The 15,851-nt window shown below is 29.4% G+C and overlaps 2 protein-coding genes across 2 annotated transcripts; both read right to left on the minus strand.

Annotated features, from left to right (window-relative positions):
* Positions 1 to 583: 583 nt before the first annotated feature.
* Positions 584 to 1,753, minus strand: LOC137837702 (carboxylesterase 1-like). The gene has a single exon (XM_068646807.1). The coding sequence runs from the start codon at positions 1,656 to 1,658 to the stop codon at positions 681 to 683; it is 978 nt and encodes a 325-aa protein (XP_068502908.1). The 5' UTR covers positions 1,659 to 1,753; the 3' UTR covers positions 584 to 680.
* Positions 1,754 to 9,597: 7,844 nt separating this feature from the next.
* On the minus strand, positions 9,598 to 13,513 carry LOC137837704 (carboxylesterase 1). Its single transcript, XM_068646808.1, has 2 exons — positions 12,832 to 13,513; positions 9,598 to 10,164 (listed from the first exon to the last, which is right to left on the minus strand). Exons 1-2 carry the CDS (start codon positions 13,343 to 13,345, stop codon positions 9,704 to 9,706), a joined length of 975 nt encoding a protein of 324 aa, XP_068502909.1. The 5' UTR covers positions 13,346 to 13,513; the 3' UTR covers positions 9,598 to 9,703.
* Positions 13,514 to 15,851: the final 2,338 nt, after the last annotated feature.

Raw genomic sequence — 15,851 nt, forward strand, 5'->3', positions numbered from 1 at the left:
TTCACTTTCAATCACTTTTCCTACATTTAAACAATTTTATTTTTCAACTTTTTTCTTCATATTTCATTTCCTTTCCACTATCACCCTCAACAAAGCGTACAAAAATTGGGATAAATAGAAAAGGGCAAAGGAATAAAGAGCTGCTCAAATGTTTTGGTTTCAGATATTTGCTCAGTTATAATTCCGGACCGTGAGGATTAGACCACATAACATTTAAATTAAACATGGTTAAACTAATAGCTTCAAAAAATATATATTTAATAAACAGTTTATTCCTCCAATTAGTTTAATATATGAAAAGAAATACAAAATTATAACAAAACGATATTCTTTTTAGGAATTGATTTTTTATAAATAGCCATTAAGACAAATTCATAATGACAAACAAAAAGATGTTTTGAAAATTGTGTTTCTCCCATATTTTAGTAATATTGTGTTATTTCATCATGACTCATTTTTCACACTACTACTCTATTTTCTCCCATGCCTCAAAAGATAAGTAAAACTAGCATTAACACACCAACTAGCATAAGGTTCTTACTAGTTACAAGGAAATAACTTTCTCTAAGCTAATTCAATCAAATGAAAACATCCCAAAAGGTAAGCATAGTATTTATGACAACACAACCCAACACAACATCCATGAATGTCTAGAAATACTTAAAAGACATTCTTAAAAACTAAACATGAGTTGAGGAAACAAAATGTTTCACAACTTGAATGAATTGCTTAGCCTTTGACTCATCACCATACTCCACCCCATGACCCCCTTCTTCATCAAAATCAGTCACCACTTCCACACCCTTCTCTTTCAACATCTCCACCAACTCTTTCTCGCGATCAATTAATATATCGCCACCGTTCCCACTCACCAACACCCTCCACCCTAGATCCCTCACTCTGCCCAATTTCCCAACCCACTTCTCAGCCCTCGGATTCGCATACTCGTGATCACGGTCAGCGCCAACGGGCAGCGCTAACTCCCAAGCCAAATCCGAAACGCACAGCGGAAAAGACTCGTTGTTCTCTAACCTCACCTCGGACTCAGACCTCTGGACCCCACCGAAAAACACCTGGCGCAATATCAGCCCTCGGATCTTCAACGGCTCCAGATCACGCACAGTGTCGGTCACGCGTAGGCCCGCGAAGTAGGCGATTGTTGCTCCGGCACTGTTCCCCATGATGTAACAATTACCCATGTCGGCGTGTTTTGTCAGCCACTCATCGGGGTTGTTTCGGAGAAACTCCAACGCCTCCACTGCGTCGTCGTAAGCCGCCGGGAGACGGTGCTCCGGAGCGAGGCGATAATCGACGGAGGCGACGACGGCGGGGACGGCGGCGGACATGGCGGAGCAGAAGTCGTGGAACATGGTGGAGGCGGCGCTGGTGACTATGAAACCGCTTCCATGGAAGAAAAAGATGAGAGGTAGCTTCTGGTGGTTTGGGTTTGAGGAGAGTGCTGTTTGGGGCAAGAATAAACGTAGCGAGGTGTTGTTTTGTTGGTTGATGATTATGTCTTTGGTGAGAACTGGGAGAGTGGGGTCTGAAGAAGGTAGTGAGCTTGGAATGTAACGTAAACGAGTGAGGGTGCCGTTAGGGTTCAGAACGAGATCGAGGTGCTTGTAGGGATCAATGGGTAGTTGGTGTTGATGAGACATTGTAAGTGCAAGTTGGGTCTGATGAAGAAGATGAAAGTGTTTGAAGTGAATGGGTTCTTTTATAACTACTTTGTGTTTGTTTGAGTCCGTCAAAGTTGGCAACTCAATTCCAAATTCCTGAACATTTAGGCAAGAGTGGTTTGAAAATGTGGGACCGTAAGAAAATAAGTTCATGGACATTTCCTGGTGTGGTTTTGAAAAAAAGTTTTATAATCGATTTATTGTTTAAATTGGTTTTGAACAAGGAGAATATGATGTTATTAAATGTTCAGATTTTTTTGAAATAAAAAATATTATTTTTAATTTTAATGGTAATAGTGTTTTTAGTGCTGATGGTTTTGGTGGTATTTTCTATCATTTTTGTTGAAAAATTATTGGGACAGATATTTGCAATGCTGTTCAACAGTTTTTTAAACAAAATTGGGTTCTCCCTGGAATAAACAGTAATGTGGTATCTCTTATTCCTAAGGTTCAGGGTGCTAATTCCATTAAAGATTACAGGCCAATTGCTGTTGCTAATTTCAAGTTTAAGATTATTTCCAAGATACTGGCGGATAGGCTTGTACTTGTGGCTGCTAGAATCATTTCTCCTAATCAATATGGATTTGTGCAGGGTAAACAGATTCAAGATTGCATTGGTATTGCTTCTGAAGCTATTAACATGCTTTCTAAAACGGTTAGAGGAGGTAATGTGGCTTACAAAGTTGATATTCATAAAGCTTTTGACACTTTGAGTTGGAAGTTCTTATTATTAGTTTTAAAACGCTTTGGTTTTCACCCCTCGTTTGTCGGTTGGATTAGTACAATTCTCTGTTCAGCTATGCTTTCTATCAGAATAAGTGGTAGTTTGGTGGGTTTTTTCCCTGCAGTCGAGGGGTAAGACAAGGTGATTCATTGTCTCCTTTACTTTTCTGTCTTGCAGAGGAAGTTCTTAGTAGAGGTATCTCTAAGCTTGTGAATGATAAGAATATTTTAAATATGGCCAGTCCGCAAGGTTATCTCACTTCCTCTCATATTTTGTATGCTGATAACATATTTATTTTTTGTAGGGGGATATTAAGTCTCTTAGAAATTTGAGTACTTTTCTTAAAACATATGGTGATTTTTCTGGTCAATATATTAATAACTCTAAAAGTAGTTTCTTCACCATGGATAATTCTCCAAGATTTGTCACCAAAATTCAAAATATTCTTTCCTGTAGTCATGGCGGTTTGCCTTTCAATTATTTAGGAGTGTCTATCTTTGTTGGTGCTCCAAAGTGTCGGTTTCTTCAACCTTTGGCTGATAAAGTTAAATTGAAGCTAGCATCTTGGAAAGGTAAATCTCTTAGCATGATGGGTCGAATTCAGCTAGTCAATACGGTGATTATTGGATTTCTAGCTTATAGTTTTAATATGTATAAGTGGCCTGTTTCACTTATTAAGCAAGTTAAGCAGTGGTGTCGGAATTTTATTTGGACAGGTTATATTCTGAAAAAAGGTATTGCTACCATTAATTGGGGGAAAATTTGTTCACCTCTTGAAGATGTTGGCTTGAATATTATTAATCTTCATCATGAAAATAATGCATATCTTCTTAAGCTTGCTTGGAACTTTGCTTATAGCAACAAACCTTGGTCTTTACTCTTGAAAGCCAAGGTTCTTAAATCAAAATATGAGTTTAGAACGGTTTATAAATCTTCCTCTCTCTGGCTTGGAATTAAGCAATTTTATTCTACCATACTTTACTATACTTCTTGGATTGTTGGTACATGTTCTTTTATTAATTTCTGGAATGATAAATGGTGTTCTACTACTTCTTTAGCAAATATTGCAGGGTTATCTGATGGTGTTAGCATTCTGGATACAGTCTCTCAATTTTGGACAGGTTGTGATTGGAATATTCCCTTATCTTTACCGCAAATGTCTCATTTTTTTAATCATATCATGGTTAGAGAGGAACAAGATATTCCTAATTGGATTCTAAATGAGTCTGGTCGTTTCACTCTTAAATCGGCTACGACTTTTTTCTTGGAACCAGGAGTTCCAGGTGGTTGGGGTAAATTCATTTGGTCTTTATCTATTCCGCCTTCCAAAACTCTAGTACTCTGGAAAAATTTTCATGGGCGACTTCCTACAGATCAACATATTCAGAATAAGGGTTTGCATATATGTTCTATGTGTACGCTTTGTGAAAAGCATGAGGAATCTATTCAACATTTATTTTTTGAATGTTCTAACGCATTGCATATTTGGAGTTGGGTTCGACAAATTTTTCTTACTTCTCATTTCTCTAATAAGAATTATCTACTTTCTTTTATTAAGAATGATGGTAGTCCTTTGGTTAAATTGATTAAGTTTGCGGAGATAATCTTTTCTATATGGATGGTATGACGTATGAGGAATTATGCTAGATTTCAGGATAAGATTGAGGTTTCTAAGGCTATTTTGATAATTAAAGATTTAACTTGTCTAGTGGGAAATTCGTCTAAAGCTTCAATGAAGAATGATATGTTGGACTTCAACGTGATTAAGTTTTTCGGTATTAAGACTCGTAATGGTAAAGTTCTTCGTCCTCTTCCTATTAGATGAGAATTTCCTTCACCAGGCTAGGTTAAAATTAATACTGATGGGGTTGCTAGGGGGTATCCTGGTCTTGCTACTTGTGGAAGTATTTTCCGTGGGAGTATGAGAGAATTTATTGGTGCTTTTTCAGCGTTTCTTGAAGTTCAGACTGCTTTGGTTGCTAAGTTTTATGGAGTTATACATGTTATGGAGGAAACTTAAAAAATGGGACTTACTAATGTATGACTTGAATGTGATTCTGCCTTGGTTTGTGCTGCGTTTACTGCTAGGACTAATGTTCCGTGGATGCTTCGAAATAGATGGAATACTTATCTTAATTTTTGTGGGACAATCAGGTTTAGGGTTACTCATATTTTTCGTGAAGAGAATGCATGTGCTGATAAGTTGGCTAATTTATGATTTATTCATAGAGAATCATTTCATTGGTATAATAGACTCCTAGTTAGTTTGTTCTTAGAATTCTTTATGAATAGGTATAATCTATCTATGTATCGTTTTTGTTAACATATGAGTTTTGATCTAGTCCCCAATATTTTTGTATTTTCTTTCTTTTTTCTTTTTATTAATAATATTTTTTTTCATGTGATGGCAAATGATTGATGTTACTTGAGGTGTCAGCCTAGCTGAGATGTCAAGTGCATAGTGAGGTCTAACCTGAAAACTTAAAAAAAAAAAAAAAAATTGGTTTTGAAATTATTATTGAATTAGCAAAAACAATTTTAAAGCTTATTAACGTTTAAAACTGGATTTAAAATCAATTCTAACTCCATTGCTGTACTTTATTACAGTTTGGATTTTTGAAAATTCAATCCAACTCTAATATTAGATTGAATTTAAATTTCACATTCACGTTTTAAGAAATTTGATTTAGAATGTTTTTGACTCGATTTTTGAGTGACATAAGTTTTATCAGGTATATCCTAAAATAAACATTCTAATTGAATCTAAGTTTATTTTTTAAACCATGAAATAAAAATTAATTTTTAATATTAAAATAATTAGTCACAAGAGTAACTAAATTATAAATATATAAAAAGTAAAAAAAAATTAAATTAATTTTTATTATTGTTAAATAATTTTTAAATTGGTATTTAATTAGTAAACAGGGTTTTAACTACCAATTATTTAGTTTTTAAATTTGGTAGAAAAACCTTGATTGCTAATTAGATACCAATTTAAAAACTATCTAATAATAATATAAACTAATTTAGAAACTAATTTTTTTTAGTTTTTAAAATGGTTTTTAATTTACTTACTATTGCAACTAATTATTTTGGTCTTTAAAAATTAGTTTATATATAAAGATTTTATTGTAGTGTTATAAAACTGGTTTAATATATCATTACATTTAAGATATAGTTTAATTTAAAACATAACCAGATTTTTATCTATAAAAAATACTTTTAAAAATAGGAAAAATATTTATAAATTATTTTTTACCTCAACCATTATACATACCAAAACTAATAATTTTACTTTTATTTAAATATGTTTAATTCATTCTTGTTTAAACCAAACTTGTAAAATAAGAATCATCTTTATAAAATTTTGAGGCTTAGATTTTCCTAAATACATTCTCTCGGATACCACTATTTTTGGTTTCATATATAACACAACAAGTGAGCATTTTAATATCATCTATAAAATAATTTAGTATACTTTAATCTTGCAAAATTAATAAATTAATATTTAAATTTACTTATATATTATAATTTAAGTATATCTCTAATTATGTGTAACCTAAAATAGTTGTCTAATGCTAAATTGAATTGTGATATACATTGTCTCCTATGAAATTGAAAGAATACTTTTGTCTATATTAACTTAACGTGTCAAACTTAAATGCATGAACACAAGAAAAAGTGTGATGTGCCCATTTTCTTGAATCATAAACGGGGAATCTTATCTTTTAAATTTCAACAATTCGTATTCATCATTCACCACCAAAGAGAACATAACTTTAAGAGTTAGAGCCATTTAAAAGAAAACTCCAATTTGGTCACATCTAAAATTATTTTCATGTTTAATTATAATAAACAATTAGTTTTATTTTCAAAATATTTGTTTGTTATATTTTTTTTAAAAAAAAATCTATTCTTCAATTTAAGAATTAATAAAATAGAAGACAACTCGAGAACTTGTTTAGATAAAAAATACTTCTAGTGGATATTTAATTCTCAAAAATATTTTTGACAATTCTGTTTATATTCACAATCATCTACTAAAATTTTTCTTAAATAAATTTATAGTAAAATACTAAAGCAAATGCAATCAAAGTTATTTAATCAATTACCAAAATAATATATATATATATATATATATATATATATTCTTACATGACTTGTAAAGATAATTACAATCTATTAATCTATTATTATTGTAGTTTTCTTGTTGTTTTTTTAGTGTTTGATTTTTTTTTTTACTTTTTAAACTAACGATCTTTTGATTTGTTAGATGGGATGATATACCTGCAAGATTTTTCGATGACAAATTCAGGATGAATCTTAAATGTGTCATACAGATGATATGTTAATATCATAAACAGTAAAATACATCTACTTCACAAACTAATAAAATAATATTTTAATCATATTTAATTTATTTTTTAGTTTTAAATATTATTATATTATTATAATGTGATGTTAAGTATATAAGTATATATTCTTAGTGTGTATGGTATCAAAGAAATCTTTTTCCAGCAGAATCTAGTTGTTTATGAGGTTTCTTATTTATATTGCTAGGTATTAGGCTTTGTTAGTCATATTGGTCTTGCCTTTTACGATACTTTCATTATTGGGCCCAAACCTTATTGTTGCTATTTGTCAGTAACTAATCACATTTGTTTTGGGCCTTGTTCATATTTGATTTGGGCCTTGCTTATGCTAATTTGACTCTTTCTTCCTACACCTCCATACCTTCTTCTGCCACCCCATACTAAATGTAAAAATACCGTTTTCTCCTTTTTTGTGCCACCTCCATACATAATCCGGAAGCTGTTTTTGAATCTGGAAGTGTTCTTGAGATTTATAAAATCCAGAATCCAGAAGTCAATCTCATATTTAGAAAAGACTTCCGGATTATGTAATCCGGAAGCTAATCACTCCTCTGAAAAAAAGGCTTCCGGATTACATAATCCGAAAGCTAATTTTATGTATAGAAAAGACTTCCGGATTATGTAATCTAGAAGCTAATCACAAAAGGCTTCCGGATTACATAATCCAGAAGCTAATTCTGAATCTAGAAAAAGACTTTCGGATTATACAATCCAGAATATTAATAAAGGGTATTTTTTGAATATAAAAAATATATGGGGTGGCACAAGAAGGTATGGAGGTGCAGGAAGAAGCAGCCTGCTAATTTTAAACTGTTTCATGTAAGTTATACTCTTGATTTATTTTATAAAAAAGTGATTTTTTTTAAATGAATCCAACGTTTAGTGTCTGTTTCTAATTTATATAGTTTTTAATAATTTTTTTTATCGAAAGAAGAGCACCTTTAAAATAGTATATTAGATGCATTATTGTCTCTTGTCATTCTACCATCTTAGAATGAAAACGCCTCTTATAGATGAGACTATTTGCAGTAACGAATATCATTTTTCATACAATGAAAAAGAGGGAACAATCTTCTTCTATATTCTAATAATTTTATAAAAAATATATTCAACATCTATTATTATAGTAATAACAATATTAACAATAATAAAAAAATTAATTTTTTTTATCTATTTTATGAAGATTTCATTCATAATAGTTACTATAAAAAGGAAAATTCTTTTATAACATTTTTGAATGATTTAATGATTGGAAACTAATATCTAGTAAAAAAATTTACGATAGATTTTGATACCTAGAGTATAAATTTATTTTACAAAATCAACTTGTAAAATAAAAATTATTTTACTCATATTATTGTATTTTTTGAGTTATCTCAATTATATGATTGAGATGATTTTGATCGAATATAAATTCGATTTAGGGTAATTGAGTGAATGAATGTTGTGTTTTAACTTGGTATTATTTTGATAGGTAGCGAGTTTTTTACTCATTGTTTATTCCCTATAGTTTTGCTAAGATATCAAGATTTCTTGGTATATGTTCTCGAATGGGGTTGGGGTCTGGAGAACTATTGAGACTCCTTTTCTACTTTTTCCTTGGTCGGTCAGTTGGTTTGCACTTATGCTCCTCTCCACACAAGTTCTTCCTCTCCTCTGCTCGCTCCACTCCTTGATTTACACGTAATCCCGACTTGGATGGTACCTGCAGAAGACACTTCGACACTCAAGTTAGATTTAGTATTCGACACTCAATATGCTTATTACTGTATAATGATGTACCTGGTTCTTGGAATCAGTGCTATTTATATTATTTTGATGGGTCTTTCTTATTGGGTCAGATTAGAGAGTCGAGTCATGTTTAGAAGTGTATTACCTACCTCTTGATTGTTGATTAGTCTCACTAACTCTGCTTAAGCGTAATTGGATTCGTGGTGTTGGTTGATGTAATGATCGAGTCCGAGACATGGTCTCAATCGTGCGGACTCTACCAGTACAATATATTTGTTACATGGAAAAACTAACGAAATATTAGTTGATGAATATATTTTATTCAGATGGTTTTTATTCCTTGTGAGCTCATAAAATTGATTCTTTTGTTATTATTTAATTTTTTTGTGATATTATTCTTGTGAGAGAAAATAATAGGGAAGAGATCATCCAAAAAACTTTATAAATAGAAAATATCCCCCAAAGGAAAAGATAAGTATTATTCCGGCAATACATAACACACTGATAAATAATATCCTCTCAGTAACTTGATTATTGTCGAAGTTTTGTCAACAAGTGAAGTTCCCCTCATCTCTTTGTGATTTTCTAACATCCAGGAGTTGCAGTTACAAGGAGATCATCTCGGAGATCACCTCCAAGTTTCTGACCTTCGACTCAGCAAGAACAATTATAAATTAATTTTATTTTATGATCATTTGTAATATTAAATTCTTTTATGATATAAGTTTGAAAAACAACATATTTAAAATGACTATAAATATAAGATGGTGGTGACAATTCACTACAAGAAAATCATTAAATAGAAATGAATTATAGAGACAAAAAATAATTAGTGTTTTATTGACTAAATTATACATTATTTCATAAACTAAAAAAAATATTGGTATCTAAATTAGTTTATATTAGTAATAAATATTTTTTAAATTGGTATCTAATTTGTTACTAAGGTTTTAGATACTAACTTTAGAATCTAAATAATTGGTAGATAAAACCTAGATAGCTAATTAGATACAAATTTAGAAACAATTTATCAATAATAGAAACTAATTTATATACCAATAATTTTTTTAGTTTATAAAACAACATAAAATTTAGTCCATATAACAACTAATTATTTTTATTTTTAAAATTAATTTTTATTTAATAATATTTTAAAAGTGATTTTATTTGGTACAGAACAACACACTAAATTAGCCCTAAATAGAGATTGGGTAAATGAAATCTTTAACCAAAGAAATGAATTGGTTTGCTTTGAGTGGCTCAAAAAGTTCAATTCCATGGAAGCCTTCTTCTTGAAAATCCTTGACCACTTGCACCCCTTTTTCTTCCATCAATTGTGCCAACTCCTTCTCACGATCCACCAATGGGTCACCATTGTTGGTACTCATCAGTACCCTCCAACCAAGCTCCCTCATCCTGTCAAATTTCTGAACCCCATTTCCAGCCCTTGGATTGCAATATTCGTGGTCACGATCAGCACCAAATGGCAGTGCCAGTTCCCACATCAAATCCGTAACACACAATGGAATGAGTGGGTTATTCTCAAGCCTTAACTCTGACTCTGTCCTCTGCCTTCCACCAAAGAATGGTTGACGCAATATCAACCCTTCGATCTTCACTGCACCAAGATCATTCACCTCTTCAACTGCACGTACACCTGCAAGGAAACAAAATTCACTTTTATCAAACAAATTTTCAAAGTTAATGTACACAAAAAAATATAATTGTTGCATATCCCATCTAGTATACATATACGGACATATACATATACGAACATCTTACAGTATATAATACTTCATGAAGTGATTGTATAAAGTTGAATTATGCTTAAAATTTATTTTTTAAAACTAATAAATTTTTGTCTTTATTACTTAGAGTAATCTGAAAAACTAACTTCAACGAAACAAAAATTATTAGATTATAAAAGCTTCTATGGTACTTGCTTGCTTGAATATTTGTAAGAAATTAAAATTATTATCTTTTAATTATTTTTCATTCATATTTTTATGTATCTTAAAATATTTAGGGTTTACATTTCCCCTATAATTACTTTCTTTTCAAATGAATTCTGTTTCATGCATGCTAAAGACTAAATGTAAATGCTTCTTTTAATAAACAAAATGTAAACTTTGATTTTTATATTTTAAGAAAATAGCTCCTTCAATTAGATTCAACCCATTATTTGAATTTAGTTAAAATGTATTAATAATGTAAAAAAAATTACAAGTTATCATTTAATCATATATACTATAATGATTACGAAAGAAATGATAACACAATTTTAGGTTTGTTTACTTATACAGATATACTGTTCACAAACAAAGATATAAAATAATATTAATTATTTAATTCAAATTTTTTATGAGAAAGAAAATGAAAGAATGTAACTGTAAATAACAAATATCTTCTTTACTCAAAATGAAAAAAAACAAAGAAAAAGTCATGTCAACATAGAGTTATTTTTAAATTTATCCTTATTAAATAAATTTAATTAACATAAATATTTTAATCAAAATAAAATTTTAATACAAAAATATATACTTATTTATAATAAATAAATTATTATAATAATACTATTTACATTTAAATAAAATAAATTATTATAATAATACTATTTACATTTAAATAAAATGATTTTCTAATTATAATTTTAAATAAAATGATTTTCTAATTATAATTTTAAAATTTATGTATATTTAAAATATTTATTTTGATATAACAATTAATAGCTTTTATATATATTCAAAATTTTACATGTAAATTATTTTTTGGTCAAGTAATTCATATTTTTTTTCAAAAAATAATTATTAAACTATATTAGATTATATTATTAATAATTTTAATTCATATAAATTTACACAAAAATATATAATACTTGATTATTTTATTTTAAAAAAAATAATAAATTCTTACATTTTATATTTTAAAAAAAAATACTCTTACAACCTTCACATGACTTTTTTTATAAATTTATTTTAACATACTACAATCAAAACACACTATTTTTTCTCAAATCTTCATGCATCCACTCCCTTAAATTCTAACTCCCTTTCACAGTGAGTTCAAACACAAACTTAAAAATATTTTTTATTAATGAAATACTCAAATATAAATGTCAAACTCTAAAACCCGAAACGTAAACGAGTCTATTTAAGGAATGAAAAAAGAAATAATGCATTGAAAATGTCATTAACTCCCATCTATTGTGATTTCCAAGGCCATCTAAATTTGAATTTTTATAAAAGTCTACTTTAAATTCTTTGTACAATGAAGTCACAGTTAAGCAAGATCTTGATAGAAATATTTTCAAAATATAAAATTATACTGAATTCTAAATTTAATTTAAAAGAGAATCATTAAATAAAAAAGCTACCGAATTTTAATCAATAAAAAATGTTAAAAAAATATCACAGATCGTGACTAGAGCATTGTGGAATAATTACGTGGACACAATTTTTTATTTATTAAAATACCAAAAATTTGCTGTATAAATAAACTAGTTCGTTGACCGTGCAACGCACGGAACACGGAAAATTTTACAATATTTTATATATTAATATTAATATTATAAGTAAAAAAAATTATATATATATATATATATTTTTTTTTTTCGTTTTCATGAAAAATAACCTTTCACTTTCCTATCAAGTATATTACGGCACTCAAATATTAACAATATAGTACCGTAAAGTGAAAAGATTAGTATTTAAAAAGACTTAAATATAATTTTATCTTTCAATTTCTATTATTTGTTTTATTTCTTAAATTTATTATTTTGTGAAATATTATTTCTACTCTCCAAAATTTGATAGTAGTCGTAAGATTGATGATATGATAAATAGTGAATATTCAACTCATAAATAAATATAATTGATTAAAACAAGTTTTTGAAAGTTTATTAAAAATTTAAAGATATTTTTAATTTCACTAATTTTTTTTTAATTCAGAAATCATTACATACATAAGTAAATTTAGTATTTTATATAAATTATTACACGCAGACCTAAATTTATTGATAATTTAATATTACATACATATTATTATTCATGGATATCCAGATAAAAATTATCTATAAAAATTTATATTCATAAAAATTAAGCTTACATACAAATTATTATCATAAATACAAATTCATACGCATATTAATAATAAAATAACAATCACTTCTCTTAAATGAAAAAAAAATAAGGAACTGAATCAAATTAAAAAATCTAAAATATGTGATTATTTTATCAAACAAAAATCTCAATAAAAATAATTAAATTTCTAAAAAAATTAAAACGTATGAGTATTTAATAGCTAAGATATAGAATGAGTGAGTGACCTGCGTGGTAGGCGATAGTGGCCCCAGCGCTATTCCCCATAAGATAACACTTTGAATAATCCGCATATTGCGTCAACCAATTATCTTCACACTTTCCGATCCACCGCAGCGCTTCCACGCCGTCGTCGTAGGCCGCCGGAAGCCGGTGCTCCGGCGCGAGGCGGTAGTCGATGGAGGCGACGACGGCCTGAGCGGAATTGGCCATTTGGACGCAGAAATCATGGAACATGGAGGAAGCCGCACTGAGCAGCACGAATCCGCTTCCGTGAAAGAAAAGAATGAGAGGAAGCTTGTTGGGGTCGGAAGAGGATAGTGCTGTCCGTGGTAGGAATAAGCGTAGCCAGGTAAGGGTTTGTGGGTTGATGACGATGTCTTTGGTGAGAACTGGAATGGGAAGAGATGGGTCTGAAGAAGGTGGGGTGCGTGGAACGGCGTCGTTGAGGCGAGTGAAGGTGCCGTCGGGGTTGCGGAGGATTTGGAGATAGTGGTAGGGGTCAACCGTTTCATTGGACATGGTGAAACTTTTGTTGTTTTTTATGCTATTGCATTGATGATTCGTACCAGTATATAATGCTGCCAGATAGTTTGTGTAAGAACTAAAAAGTTGATAATGGAATTAATTAATGCATGTGCACCGACTACACAGAATTGTTTAATTTGTTCGGTGGTACGATAAGCTCAACAAAAACATTCGTGATAGGTTAGGTTTGAAATGACTCTGATACTATATTATAAAGTAGACTTTAAACCTAACTCAATTTTACAAAATTTATAACTCAAAGATTTGCACACAGAAAAGGAGGAATTCCAACATTTATATAATTTGTTTGCTAAAACTGATTTTGGTATTTATATCCTGAACTGAAGACAACCACCATTCTATGTCCTAATTTAACTCTGCTAAATTTATGAAAATTTTGGAGTAATCGAGGAGGTTTCTCAATGAACTTGCTTTTGGATATGAAATTAAGGAATTGAGTGACGAGACGAAATTGAAAACACAGCTAACAATCAAAACATTCCAAAACAAATTAAAAGGTAGAAGACTTGTATAGAAATAAAAAATATTTTTAATACTTAATAAAAATACTCAAATTTATAAAATAGTTAAAAGCTAATTAAATATTTTAAAATTAACTATTTTTATGAAAGTTAAAACTGTTTTTTAATTAAAATGCGGAAATTTCAAACTCTTAAAATATATTATAATAGTATCATACTCAGAATCACTAATCAAATTTAGTAGAAATACTGGCAACAACATTTTACCAACTCTTGAGTCGAATTTTGGAACATTAACCAAAGAGTTTGTATTTCTCTTTCACCATGCTACTTATGACGCTACCACTTAAGTGTTCGAATATCCATTCTTATAATACCCATTTCACCTACCACGTGAGGCATGTAAGAACTTTTTGTAGCCAAGTCTCTGAAATAATTTCTAAAAGGTGATAATTAAATTTATTTTATGTCTAAATCCTAATTTATTCAATATATATGTTTAAGCAATGTATTTGATGTTGTGATTATATTAAGGGGGTGCGGATAGAAAATCACTATAGAGGTATAGCAAGGCCTAAATGGACTAAAATAATTTAGTTTTACAAATAAAAAGATGGAGGCTTCTTCTTCCAGCACCCCCACAATTTTCTAAATCCCAAAACTGGTTTTGACCTTTTATTTGAAAAAGGGCACCGTGGTTACTGGAAAATCAGGATCTGGGAGTGTGTTACGGATTCATCAATTGAATCATTTTTTTTTTCGGATGAGGGATGTTCTGGAAGCAAATTTTGTATAAATTATTGATTTTCGGATTGCTGAATCCGGAAGCCTAATTCTGTTACGGATTGGTGGATCTGGAATTTTTTTTAATTATGGATTTATGAATCCAAAATGCATATTTCTATTATGGATTGATGGATCTTGAATGCTTTTTTTGAATGATGGATTTTTGAATGTGAAATGCATATTTTAAATTATGGATTGATGGATCCGAAATTTTACCAGAAGTGTCAATCCTAAATATTTCCCGATTCCATAATCCAGAATGCAAAAAAATAAATACAATTCAAGTGTATTTTTGGGCTTTTAAAAAATAATAGGGACAGTTTGGTCTATGCATAACATTGTGGGGATGCAAAAAGAAAAATGTAAGGATACAGGAAGAAACGGGCCAAAGATGGAAAGATTGAGCTAAGAATTAATATATTGAATGCTAATAGAAACCTTTAATTCCCCCTTTCTTAAAAAAAAAATAGTACCACCTCTTCTTCTCATCATTCTCCCTTCTCCCTCTATTCCTTATTCTTTTATCAAAGTTTCATACTCAAACTTTATTTCTTCTTTTGGTGATCTAAGGGTGTAAGATTATAAAGAGATGATGTATAAATGTTCTATTTTGGGACTTTTACTCTAGGTGAGCTTTCATTATAACAAAAATAATTAAATAAAAAAATAATTTTAGAGATTAAAATAATTAGTTACTATTTAACTAAATTAGAGACTATTTTATAAATAAAAAAAATTATTGGTATCTAAAGTAGTTTTTATTATTAATAAAAATTTATAAAATAGTTTCTAAATTGATATCTAATCATTAACTACCATGATTTTAGTTACTTGCTACTTTACATTCTAAATTAATCTCTATTAGTCTTGTATAGACTAATTTATAATCTTATTAATAACTAAAACCTTGGTAGTTAATTTAGATAACAAATTGGAAACCATTTTATAATTTTTTATTAATAATATAAATCATTTTAATTATTAATAAATTTTTAATCTCTAAAATAATATCTATTTTTGTTAATATAGTTATTATTTTTTTATAAATTTAATTGTTATTTAATGATTTTTTTATAGTGTTTTTCTTTTTAGAGTTCATGCATAGTTTGAGAGACTTTGAGATGTATGGAGTTATGATTAGATTGAATTAAGTTGATCAAGGAACTCATGTTTAAACCATTCATTTAATTTCTAGTTTATTTTATCTAGACACAAGCTATTCAATTGCCTTT

This window comes from Phaseolus vulgaris, chromosome 4, assembly GCF_000499845.2.
Source record: "Phaseolus vulgaris cultivar G19833 chromosome 4, P. vulgaris v2.0, whole genome shotgun sequence".
NCBI classification, from domain to species: Eukaryota; Viridiplantae; Streptophyta; class Magnoliopsida; order Fabales; family Fabaceae; genus Phaseolus; species Phaseolus vulgaris.

Bases quoted from the DNA above. Each gene is read 5' to 3' on its own strand.
- LOC137837702 (XM_068646807.1), bottom strand. From the start codon at position 1,658: ATGTCTCATCAACACCAACTACCCATTGATCCCTACAAGCACCTCGAT.
- LOC137837704 (XM_068646808.1), bottom strand. From the start codon at position 13,345: ATGTCCAATGAAACGGTTGACCCCTACCACTATCTCCAAATCCTCCGC. The intron at 10,165-12,831 runs GTCACTCACTCA...GTTTCCTTGCAG, and splicing joins CACTATCGCCTACCACGCAG to GTGTACGTGCAGTTGAAGAG.